This window comes from Rutidosis leptorrhynchoides, chromosome 8, assembly GCF_046630445.1.
Source record: "Rutidosis leptorrhynchoides isolate AG116_Rl617_1_P2 chromosome 8, CSIRO_AGI_Rlap_v1, whole genome shotgun sequence".
NCBI classification, from domain to species: Eukaryota; Viridiplantae; Streptophyta; class Magnoliopsida; order Asterales; family Asteraceae; genus Rutidosis; species Rutidosis leptorrhynchoides.
Window position 1 is genome coordinate 86723742 of NC_092340.1, and position 13631 is coordinate 86737372.

The 13631-nt window shown below is 33.8% G+C and overlaps 1 protein-coding gene across 2 annotated transcripts; it reads left to right on the top strand.

The window, feature by feature from the left end:
- Nucleotides 1-850: 850 nt before the first annotated feature.
- On the top strand, nt 851-13403 carry LOC139862524 (uncharacterized). Of its 2 annotated transcripts, none has more exons than XR_011764210.1 (4): nt 851-987; nt 6346-6383; nt 6480-6882; nt 11736-12739. XR_011764210.1 is itself a non-coding variant. In XM_071851143.1 (4 exons), exons 2-3 carry the CDS (start codon nt 6372-6374, stop codon nt 6723-6725), a joined length of 258 nt encoding a protein of 85 aa, XP_071707244.1. In that variant the 5' UTR covers nt 851-987; nt 6346-6371; the 3' UTR covers nt 6726-6882; nt 13167-13403. The 2 variants fall into 2 exon arrangements, 1 of the variants encoding a protein (XP_071707244.1); XM_071851143.1 differs by lacking the exon at nt 11736-12739 and adding an exon at nt 13167-13403.
- Nucleotides 13404-13631: the final 228 nt, after the last annotated feature.

Here is a 13631-nt window from a genome sequence, read left to right on the forward strand (position 1 = left end):
ACATCTAGCCAATATTGTCGCCGTTGATTTTTCTTTAGAATCGTCATCTAGTCGACCAAGACATCTAGCCAATATTGTCGCCCTTAATCACCATTAGATTAGAAAATTACATTATAATACCCTCGATCCAACGGTCCTTAATCATTCACTAAAAATATTAGCTAATAAATCAATTTTACATATACTTCATCCCTAAAATACCCTTTTAAAATAAACACCCGATAATCTAAACCCTTTTATATTGAATCAAATCGTTAACATCTCAAAGTTACGGTACACTTCACTTATCCTCTTCTCCATCGCTCCATCGCATACGTAATTTTGCATCTTCACGACGTCACCTCCTTCACGACGTCCCCTCCGTCGCAAACACCATCGTTCTCTGCTGTCATCCTTTTTTTCCCGTTATGTACTAACCTTTCTTCCATACAGGGGCGATTTGTGTGCGATTCGTCCAATAGTTTCGACCCTTTTAAATTTGTTAATCGTTTCAGGTTTTTCAAATCGATTGTTTATTTGGGTTAAAGGTTAGGGTTTGTGGCATTAAAACACCAATCGCCGCCATAACGGTTGTGGCCTCTATGACCACCGTTGCTGCCATAACGGTTGTGATCGAACAATTTCCCCAAATTTGAACTTCAATAAAAAAGTATTGCTGCAAAATTCTTACGCGTTTTCAATTCTTCATAACTCTATAACTGTATTTTGATAATTCATTGTATCGGGGTTGGTTCAAAATTTGATCTTGATTCGTGGGTTTTGTTTGTTAGGTATCAAAATATCTGTCATTAAATATTCGATTTTAATAAAACTTAAAACGATACTATAATAGAGCTGTGTTTATAATACTGGTATCCTGAGGTTTTACTAGGATCTAAATACTCGACATCTGCTGATTTGTGGTCGTTCGCATGCATATGTTTTGAGCTGGCAACTGGTGATGGTCTCTTTGATCCTCACGGTGGTGACGACTATGACAGAGATGAGGTATTTCTTTGTACAAAAAATTCATGCGCTGAGTTTTTATTTCTATGTGCTATTTTTTGATTCTCTGTGCAAAATTTGTTGGAAATAGGAGGTTATGTATATTATTTGTGGAAGAGTGGATTGATGATTTTTAGAAGTTAGATTGATCTTGAAAGCTTTTCTTTTATTGCTTATTGCTTGCTTTGCTTGATTACAAATGAGGGGTGAAGCCCTCTATTTATACTACTCAATGGAGTAGTCTAGATCACTCCATCATCTACTACTATCTAGATATTTCCTAGTATTTCTAGACCTAGATATTTTACAAGATTATTCTACACACATTCTACACACTTTCACTACTACATATTACAAGAAGCTTCTACATAATGGGCTATAATCTTGATCCAAAATATTTGTATACATGCAAGCCCAAATCCAAATAGCCCACAATCAAGTTTAGTTTCCAACAGCCCCCCTTAAACTTGATTTCGTCACTCCGAGCATATTCCGTAATCTCTGAAAAGTCTCGTGTTTTAGAGGCTTTGTGAAAATATCAGCAACTTGGTCAAGTGACTTCGCGTACTTTATCTGCACCTCTTTATTTGTAACACACTCCCTTATGTAATGGTATTTTGTATCGATGTGTTTGCTTCGATCATGGAAGACTGGATTCTTTGCTAGAGCAATCGCAGACTTGTTATCCACATATATCTCTGTAGGTTCCTTTTGAAAAAACTTAAGCTCATTTAGTAACTTCCTGAGCCATATTGCATGACAGGTGCACGATGTTGCTGCAACAAACTCGGCTTCACACGTTGACAGAGTCACAATGGGTTGCTTCTTCGAGCTCCATGTGAACGCCGTATCTCCCATATAGAACACGAAACCACTCGTACTCTTACGATCATCTATGTCTCCAGCCCAATCACTATCACTGTATCCAACTAGCTTGAAGTGCTCAGAAGGCGAATAAAACAGGCCATAGTCAATCGTACCTTTGATGTAGCGAAGTATCCTCTTGGCCGCCTTCAAGTGATTTATTGTAGGTGCTTCCATGTATCGACTTACTAGTCCAACTCCGTAGAGAATATCTGGCCTCGTGCAGGTTAGGTACCTCAGACTTCCAACCAAACTCTTGTATTGTGTTGGATCCACCAAGTATCCTTCATCATCTTTTGACAATTTGAGATTGCAATCCACCGGTGTATTCATTGACTTGCAGTCATTCATCTTAAACTTCTTGAGCACCTCATTCGCATAACCTTCTTGGGATATGAATATTCCTTCTTTCTTTTGTTTTACCTCTATCCCAAGATAGTAAGCCATAAGTCCAATGTCGGTCATCTCGAACTCCCGAACCATTGCTTTCTTGAACTCATCAAACATTTTGGGATTACTGCCAGTGAATATCAAGTCATCCACATATAGGCACACAATCATAACATCTCCTTCCTTGCTTACTTTGGTATAGAGAGCATGCTCATGGGGGCATTTCGTAAAGTCATTCTGCTGGAAATACTTGTCTATTCTGCTATTCCATGCCCGAGGCGCTTGCTTCAACCCGTATAAGGCCTTTTTCAATTTTAGCACCTTATTCTCTTGGCCTTTCACGATGTATCCAAAAGGTTGTTCTATATAGACTTCTTCTTCTAAGTGGCCATTAAGGAACGCATATTTGACATCCATTTGATAAATCTTCCAATTATGTTGAGCCGCAAGTGAGATTATCAATCTTATAGTTTCTAGACGAGCAACGGGAGCAAATACCTCGTCATAGTCTATGCCGGCTCGTTGACTATATCCCTTCGCCACTAACCTTGCCTTGTATCTTTCAACTTCACCTTTGGAATTCTTCTTGGCCTTGTACACCCACTTTACACCAATAGCCTTATGTCCCTTTGGTAGTGTGGCAAGATCCCACGTATTATTCTTCTCGATTGCTTGAATCTCTTCGTCCATAGCACATTTCCACTTTTGGCTTTTTGTTGCGTCTTCATAACTTATTGGCTCACAGTCGGCAAGAAGACAGAACAATGATAGATCCTCCATAGGCTGGGTTACCTCGTACAACTCCTCAATGCTCCTTGTGTGATGTTGTAGCCTACTTGATTCTCCTCCTGATGTTGGTGTCACTTCATTAGGTGTAGTGGTTGGAGTACGTGGAGAGTGCGGAGATGGTGTACTAGAAGATTCTTGAATTTCTATATATTCTTCGTTCTTTGCAGTACTCTCGAATGGATAAGGGAGAAAGTCGTAGTTCTCCTCTTCGGGAACATTCCAATCCCATGTTGCTTCTTCATCGAACACCACATCTCGACTTGAGATTACTTTACCAGTATTGGGATTGTATAACTTGTAACCCTTCGAACTTGAGTCATAGCCCACGAATATGAGTTTCTCGCTTTTATCATCGAGCTTCGTCCTCTTCTGATCTGGCACATGAGCATATGCCACACTTCCGAACACTCGAAGGTGTAAGATGCCGGGCTTCCTTCCACTCCAAGCTTCAATGGGCGTTTTGTTCTTGACGCTTCTAGTGGGCGAGCGATTTGCTAGATAGATCGCACAGTCCACTGCCTCAGCCCAAAACTCCTTAGGCATCCTTTTGCTCTTTAACATACTCCGGGCCATATCAAGAATGGTCCTATTTTTTCTTTCGGCAACACCATTTTGTTGAGGTGAATAAGGAAGAGTTAGAGGACGTCGTAAGCCATTGTTGTCGCAAAATTCCTTGAATTCCTTGGATGTAAACTCTCCTCCACGATCGGATCTCAACGCCTTTATGGTGAGACCACTTTGATTCTCCACAAACGCTTTAAACTTCTTGAACATTCCAAAAGCTTCCGACTTCTCTTTTAGAAAATAGACCCATGTCTTTCGACTAAAATCATCAATGAATAGAAGAAAATATCTATTTTTACCAAAAGACGGTGGGCTTATGGGTCCACACACATCCGTGTGAATAAGTTGTAGAGGTTTCTTCGCTCTACTAGAAGCTTCTGTTGGAAAACTGTTTCGGAAGTGCTTTCCTAGAAGGCATCCTTCACATATTTGATCCGGATGATTAATTGGAGGTAAACCCTTCACCATTCCTTTACTTGATAATAATTTTAAGCCTCCAAAATTTAAGTGCCCGTATCTCATGTGCCAAAGCCAAGAATTATCTTTGAAACATGCTTTTAAACATCTTGGAATGTCATGTTGAATATTTAGCATGAACATCCTATTCGTTGACATTGGCACCTTAGCAATCAAACCTCCTTTTTGGTCTCTTAAAGAAAGAGTACGATTTATCATGTGAATATCATAGCCTTTCTCCAAGAGTTGTCCAATACTCAGTATATTCGTCTTCATATTGGGCACATAATACACGTTAGAGATAAATTGATGCCTTCCATTTTTCAAGCGGATGAGAATCTTACCTTTGCCTTTAACCGGGACTTTAGAGGAATCTCCGAAGGTGATATTTCCACTAATTACCTCGTCTAACTCCACAAACATGTTTTTGTCACCGCACATATGGTTGCTTGCACCCGTGTCGAGATACCACAAATTTGATTCTCCGTTATCTTCACCTTTGCATGCTAGTAACAAAGTGTTTTCCACGGCTTCAGTATCTTCTTGCACTAAATTTGCTCTTTCTTGCACGTAATTGTCTGACTTCTCGCATTCCGAAGCATAATGGCCAAATTTATGACAATTATAGCATTTGGTTTGAGAATTGTCATACCTTGGCCTTCTACTTGTGTAGCCTCTCCCGCGACCTCTTGTCGGGTGAAAATTTTGACTTCTTTCTTCATTTCTGTAAGAACTATAACCTCCACGTTTGATATATCCTTGTCCTCGTCCTCGGCCACGTACTTGACCACGACCTCGTTGACTCGTTTGATGAGTCTTTTCACTGCTCTCTTCCTTGAAAGACAGTTTTGCTTGTAAAGCTTGCTCCAATGGCTCCTTATTATTCTTATTGAACCTCTCTTCATGGGCTTGTAGTGAACCCATGAGTTCATCTATAGTCATTGATTCTAGATCTTTAGATTCTTCGATGGCTACGACTATATAGTCGAATTTCGAATCTAATGATCTAAGAATCTTCTCAATGACTCTTACATCACTTAGAGTTTCACCATTCCTCTTTAATTGATTGACAATCGCCAAGACTCTTGTAAAATAATCGGAAATTGATTCTGAGTCTTTCTTATTTAAGGATTCGAACTCACCTCGTAGTGTTTGTAGTCGAACCTTTTTCACCTTTTCAACTCCCTTGTGAGAATTCTCCAAGATCTCCCATGCTTTCTTGGCGGTGGTTGCACTTGCAATTTTCTCAAAAGCTCCATCATCTACACTTTGTTGGATGATGGAAAGAGCCTTTTGATCGTTCGTCTTCATTAATTTTTTCTCCTTGCCGAGAGGACCTTTTTCTGCAGGTTCCTCATAGCCTTCCTCCACAATCTCCCATAAGTCTTGTCCACCTAGGAAGGTCTTCATTTGGATGCTCCATCGATCATAATTATCCTTTGTGAGGCGAGGAAATGTGATGACATTGTTGGCCATCATCTTGTCGAACAAAGGCTCTGATACCAATTTGTTGGAAATAGGAGGTTATGTATATTATTTGTGGAAGAGTGGATTGATGATTTTTAGAAGTTAGATTGATCTTGAAAGCTTTTCTTTTATTGCTTATTGCTTGCTTTGCTTGATTACAAATGAGGGGTGAAGCCCTCTATTTATACTACTCAATGGAGTAGTCTAGATCACTCCATCATCTACTACTATCTAGATATTTCCTAGTATTTCTAGACCTAGATATTTTACAAGATTATTCTACACACATTCTACACACTTTCACTACTACATATTACAAGAAGCTTCTACATAATGGGCTATAATCTTGATCCAAAATATTTGTATACATGCAAGCCCAAATCCAAATAGCCCACAATCAAGTTTAGTTTCCAACAAAATTTGTATGTTAATATGCCAAAATTTGATATTATGCTACAATTATTATTTTTTCACGTGCGGTAATTTTTATCCTGTATGGGATTTTTTAATTATCATTGCCCTTTTTATTCCTGCGCAAAATTTTGTCCTATGTGCCAAAAGTATATGTTTTCCTACAACTATGCTTCGATTTATTTGTTATTTTAGCGGTATGTATATGGCATCATTGCATTTTATTTGATGATGATATGGTCTAGCTGAATAGGAACTTACTGTTTGAAAATTGATAGTTATTTAGTTTGAATCTTTATTATCTCTGTGAAATAGCTTGAAGTATCTTTTAATGAAGTTTTATGTTATGAAAAAATCAAATTTCATATCTACATTTTATCATGGATGGATGTTAATGTTATGGTTCTTTGTACTGTACAGGATCACTTGGCCCTAATGATGGAACTATGCTTCGAAAGGTTTATTTTATTTTATTTTTGGTTGGATCTAATGAATATTTACGTTATATTAAGTAATCTATGTGGTAGGCTTATAACTTGACAATCTTAATGCAGATAGCTTTAGGTGGGTGTTACTCTCGTGATTTTTTCAACGGACATGGTGATTTGAGGCATATTCGACGACTACATTTTTGGCCTTTGCATAAGGTGCTTAAGGAGAAATACGAGTTCGGTGAACAAGATGCAACTGATTTGGCTGCTTTTCTTGTTCCTATACTTGACTTTGTTCCCGAAAAAAGACCTACAGCTGCTGAGTGCCTTAGTCAACGGTGGTTCACTGGGGCCATTTCAGGAACTTAGTCCTAACCCTAATTCTACTCTACAAACCAATGATAATAAGACTCCCGAGAAAACTAAAGAGAAAGATGATAGGGAAGCTATGGAGGTTGGAGTGGAAAACATGGCTATTGCAGGAGTTTCAAAGTCACCTTCAAAACAAGCTTCCTGAGTTTCATAGGTATGTTTTGTATCCTCATTTTTTTTTTTTACTGATGATTGTTGCAAAATGGGCGGGTTGGGTCACAAGTAGTTTTATCAATAAAGGTCCCATTGGGTTAGTTGATAGATGCTGAACTGGCTCTGTTTGAAAATTTGATATATGCAGCATATACTACATACTTGTATTTAACATGGGATCCTTGCTGGTTTTAAAAATGTTTGGACACTGTTATCGATTGTGATTGATAAACAACCAAGTTTTTTAATCTTCACCTCAAAAAGAAACATATAATCATGTTTTATGATATGTTAAGTTATATATATATATATATATATATATATATATATATATATATATATATATATATATATATATATATATATATATATATATATATATATATCAAAGACATTATACCCATTTGAATCAAAAGGAATAAAGTTTGGCTAACTTGTGCTAAAGAACATAAGTTAACGACAATTAATTGATTTCAAATTTTCCAATTAAGTTAAATAATTCATTTAATTAACTATTTTATTTCCTTTTATTATGGTTATTATATAATTATATAATAATATTAATTACAATTTTGAATATTTATGTTATTTTATACTTGAATTAATGGTGTCTAAATTAAACAGTATTAGTTTCTACTCTAAGAATACAAATTAGCTTTTTAACAATAAAAATATAAAAATAACTTTGTAATTTTAGTTTCAATTAATATTTCTATATATTTTTTTAGAATTTCGGGTTTAGGGTTTAGAATTTAGAATTTAAGGTTTAGGGTTTAGGGTTTCGTGTGTAGGGTAAAGGGTTGGTGGTTTAGGGTTTTGTGACGACCCGTGAATTTCCGACCAAATTTAAACTTAATCTTTATATGATTTCGATACGATAAGCAAAGTCTGTAATGTTGAGTCTCAAAATTTTTGAACTATTCATATAGATTTAGTTAACCTTTGACTATGTCCGACGATTCACGAACAATTATTTATAATTAAATATGTATATATATATATATATATATATATATATATATATATATATATATATATATATATATAAATGCAAGTATATATATAATTTGAAGTAATAAAATATAATTTAAGCATTCAAAATTAAATATGTAAAATAAAATAAAAAAATAGGATATGATAATAATTATTATTTAAAACATATCTATATATAAATAATAGGGGATGATTCTCACACACATTTTTTTGATCCTCACACACCTATTTTAACATTTTGCTCTTCTAATAATATTCAATTGGTGTGTGAGGATCAAAAAAGTGTGTGTGAGAATCATCCCCGATAAATAATGTATATTAAAAATAAATATTAAATGATTGTAATACTCGTTTAATGTTTCGATTGATATTAAGCAAGTTAAATTCAAACTTATGTAATTTTAAATTAAAGGTGATACGAAAATGAGTTCTATAAATTTTAGGCTTATTAAAAATATATTTAGGAACTATTTGTTAAGTTTTAATACTTTTTATATTTCACCCATAAATGAGAGGGACAGTTGATGTAATTTTTATTTAATAAGTTAATGATCGAATTTTATACCATAATGAATAAAATAAATAAATATAGTTAATTTAAAAATATGGGATTTTTCTGAACACTTTTATCCGCCACTGAATTACAACGGAACTCGATATACTATCCGTACCAGACTGTCGGCAGAAAAATTAATTGTGTACTCCCGTGATTAATTGAATTATCAAATTGGAGTATTATGTTTGTCTGATTTACCTACTTTCTTCACCACATTATCTATCATCTATATATATAATATAGATGCATTCTAACACTTGTGAACTTCACCAACACCCACCATCTTTGATCCCATCCGTCACTTGCTGCTGTCCTTGGCCGCCACAAACAACCACCGTAACCACCATGACAAAGAACCAACTTCACCAACACTAAACGAACCCGAAAGCTACTTCTATATTCTGTTTTCGTCCTCCTGTTATTCGAAGTCCAATCACCAAAACCCTCTATGTTGACTCACGTCTGTTTTGATTAAACCGAACACCTCATTCGTAAACTCCCTCTCACATGCTCTCTCTCTCCTAAACCTTAAGCATGAATCATCACCTCCATTACAAGCAACCAACATCGGCTCACCCTACAGTCACCCCCACGGTACGCCACCAATCATTGGTCAACTCCTCATCAAGTAAACAAGTTACATTTATAGTTTCTTTTTCTTTCCTGTTTTCTATTCGAACACCTCAAAGACCCATATTAACATTTGTTGCTGCAGTTACACTATTATTATTACTGCAGCCTTTCAAAACCCAAAACCATTCGCTAAATGAATGTTATTGTTTCTATTCTAGCTGCTGTAGCTATTTAGATGTTCCTATTTCTGTCTCTATATTTTTATATATAACAATAACGATGAAAATGGATGGCGATGTTGATAAGGACAGTGAGAAGATATTGTTTAATTATTGCTACTGCCATAAATTTTGTTGTTGTTACAAAGTCAAAGAATCCAATGTTCCACGTACATATTATTTTTTTACAATTACCGGGTCTATTATTATAATTAGTGGACTACTAAGTGTGATGCAAGTTGGGCCAAAATTTTGATAGATGGGCCTTTTGATTGTTTGGGATTTTGATGGCCCAAGAACCAATTCAAGGAAACCACTCGATAAATAAACTCTTGCTTCTGTTTTTGTTTTTCTAATGACCTCCAAGAAACCAAGGCGATACAACTGCTATTTGTTGCTGTTTTGAAAATGATTATGATATCCTGGTATTGACGTTAGGATGATGATATAACGATAATGATAAAACCGAGAGAGATGATGTGATGATATGTTTAGGTGAGGTTAGATAATGATGATGAAGATCATATATGATGGCGTTAATATGATAAATGGGGTTTAAGGATTTAGCTGATAATACGATTATGATCACGTTATGATTACAATTACGATTAGGGTTTGGTTATGATAGGATGTTAATTATGATGAATGGCTTGATTCGATGTATATTGGTGAATAATAAAAGGGAAACAGAAGAGGAAAGTTAAATATATTTAGGGGGTAATATAATTCAGAAAAAAACAGGTTTAGCTGAATGGTTTAAGAGTGTTGTTGGAGAACTAAGAGGTTGCAGGTTCAATCCTGGCCGGGGGCATTTTTTTTTTAGAAGAAGCAGAAGAAACAACCAGATGTATTTGTTATATACATTAATCCATAAATTAGAGATAGAAAAACAATAAGCAGACTGTTGGTTAGGGGAGTATTCGGGTTAGCGGGACGTCGCGGGTTCAAACCCGGACTTGGGCATTTTTGTTAAGGATTACTTCCTTGAGGTAGTATTACAATTACCATTATTTTTATTATTTCTATTATTATTATTCTTATTAAATATTATAATTATCATTATCATATCATTATCAATATAAGTATTATTGTTATTTTTATTAAAATTATCATTTATATTAAAAGTATAATTTTCATTAAAATTATCATATCAATTATTATTAGAATTATCATTAAAAGTATCATTTTTAATATTATTGTTATTAATAGTTTTGTTATTATTATTATTATTATTATTATTATTATTATTATTATTATTATTATTATTATTATTATTATTATTATTTTCAAATCTAATTATTATGAATATTATTATCATTACTTTATTATTATTATTTTTACAAATAAAAGACATCTAAAAAATACATATTTATTACATATATTATAATTATACTAATATCAGATTTTTAATATAATATAATATTATTTACATTAATATCACATTTATTAAAGTATATATATCATATAAGTATTATGACAAATAATAAAGATTAATAAAATTAAAAATAAGGATATGTATATATATATATATATATATATATATATATATATATATATATATATATATATAAACTTAGTTAATCAATGTTACAACGTGTTAATATATATACTTGATATAGTTTCGTGAATCTGAGGCCAACTCTGCATTGTTCAATATCGTCATATGTATTTTTACTACAAAATACAGTATTGTGAGTTCATTTGATTCTCTTTTACTATTTACATTTTTGGGACTGAGAATACATGCGCTACTTTTACAACTGCTTTATTAAATGCTTTTGAAATACATTTTGAACTACGAATACATGAAATGCTTTTATAAATGTTTGACGAGATCGACACAAGCAAAACATTCCTCGAATGAATTATGTGGACGTGATAATTGCCACCATTGAATTATGTGGATGTGATAATTGCCACAATTGATATGAATATTTTTTCCCTGATTATTATTGCTTGGTAACCTAAGAATTAGGGAACATCACTAATTTTGAGAATTATTGCACGCCTAATTGACGCGAATCCTAAAGGTAGCTACCGGGTTTAACACCTCCATCCAGAATGTTCACTAGACGGAAGGGTTAGTGGGCGTGGTGTTTAGTACTTCGAAGTTTATATGATTATTATACAGACGAGATGTTCTGTTTTGGGGATATTATTATGCGCATTATATGTTAAGGTCGGTTACCAAGCCAAGCTATGAAAGCAATGAAAAGTGAATGTTATGTATCAAGAGAATAATTTTATACACAGATTATGTGTATGTTATTTTTGTGCACAAGATATGTGTACGGTTACTAAGATTTATGAAAGATGATTTCGTACACGAGAAAGGTGTACTGTATTTAAAAGATATCGCATGTACATTACAGGTGGGTATAGGATTCGGGCCCATTTGTACCATGCAGCATTTAAATCTTGTGGTCTATCAAAATGATGAATTTTATTGTTTTATGATAAACTTATGAATTCACCAACCTTTTGGTTGACACTTGAAAGCATGTTTATTCTCAGGTATGAAAGAAACCTTCCGTTGTGCATTTGCTCATTTTAAAGACATTATTTGGAGTCGATCATCGCAATGGGACCAGATGTTGGTGACTTCGTCCAGATGAATTAGGACGGGTCTTTACAGGGGGTTGGTTTGGGGTTTAGGGTTTAGATATAGGGTTTAGGGTTTAGAGTTTAAGCTTAATGGATAAAAAGGATTAACATTGAGAGTTAATGGTTTAAGATCTAGGAATTGCTATGTAGGGTTAGAGTTTAGTTTGTAGATTTTATGGTATAAAGTTTAAGATTTAGGGTTTTATGGTTTAGTGTTTAGGGTTTAGATATAGGGTTTAGTGTATAGGGTTTAGGTTTTAGAGTTTAGATTTTAGAATTTATGGTTTGGGGTTTAGGGTTGCTTTAGGGAGTTTAATGTATAGGGTTTAGGGTTTAGTGTTTAGGTTTTATGGTTTAGACTTTAGGTTTAAGGTTTAGAATGTATGGTTTACGGTTTAGGTATAGGGTTTAGTTTTTACAATTTATGGTTTAGAGTATAAATATAGGGTTTAGGGTTTAGTGTATAGGGTTTAGGATTCAGAGTTTAGGGTTTAGATTTTAGAATTTAAGGTTTATGGTATAGGGTTTAGAGTTTAGGGTTTAGTGCGTAGGGAAAAGGGTTGGTGGTTTAGTGTTGCTTTAGGGTTTGGGGTTTAGATATAGGGTTTAGGGTATAGAGTTTAGTGTATAGGGTTTAGTGTTTAAGGTTTATGGTTTATACTTTAAGATTTAAGGTTTAGATTTTAGAATTTTATGGTTTAAGGTTTCGGATATAGGGTTTAGAGTTTTGTTTATACAATTTTAGGTTTAGAGTATATATATATATATATATATATATATATATATATATATATATATATATATATATATATATATATATATATATATATATAGTGTTTACGGTTTAGGATTTATGGTTTAATGTATAGGGTTTAGGGTATATGGTTTAGGGTTTAGGGTTTGGGGTATATGGTTTAGGGTTTGGAGTTTAAGGGTTAAATTCTAGGTAAGAATGTACCTGGTTCAATTTTCTTTGGTTAGTTAAGCCACCTTTTTTCTTAAAGAGATTGGGGTTTAAGGTTTAGAGTTTAGGGTTTATTGTGTAAGTTTAAGGGTTGATGGTTTAGGTGTGATTTAGAGTTTAGAGTTTAGGGTTTAGATATTGGGTTTAGGGTTTAGAGTTTAGTGTATAGGGTTTAGGATTAGTGTTTAGGGTTTATAGTGTTTATTGTTTAGGGTTTAGAGTTAATTTTATTTTCATACAAAATATATTTTACCAAATATGATTTAACCATTGATAGATCACATTCATAAGTATATTTGAGAATCTTTTATTTTTTGAGCATGTTATTGACAAATGTTTATGGACTGTTTAACAATTAAAATATGAATGTGATTTAGCGGGTGCTGGAAGAACTTCAAAAACTACCTGAACTACAAAGTAATTGTGACTATGAGTGTCTCGATCTAAACAACAAAACTCATATATGGGGTTTGAATCTAGGAAAAATATCAAAGAAAAAGTATATGTTTCTAAAGGGTGGCTAAAAGTTCTCAAATGTAAATGGAAATGTTCCAGACGACAAGTGTTTAATCGCGTTCATGCTTGGCGAATGCAGGTTCATCATGGTCTTAGATGGCACTTGTAGTGACCCGAACTTTTCCATGTTTATATATATTAATTGAGATTGATATTTACATGATTAAATGTTTCCAACATGTTAAGCAATCAAACTTGTTAAGACTTGATTAATTGAAATATGTTTCATATAGACAATTGACCACCCAAGTTGACCGGTGATTCACGAACGTTAAAACTTGTAAAAACTATATGATGACATATATATGGATATATATATATAGTTA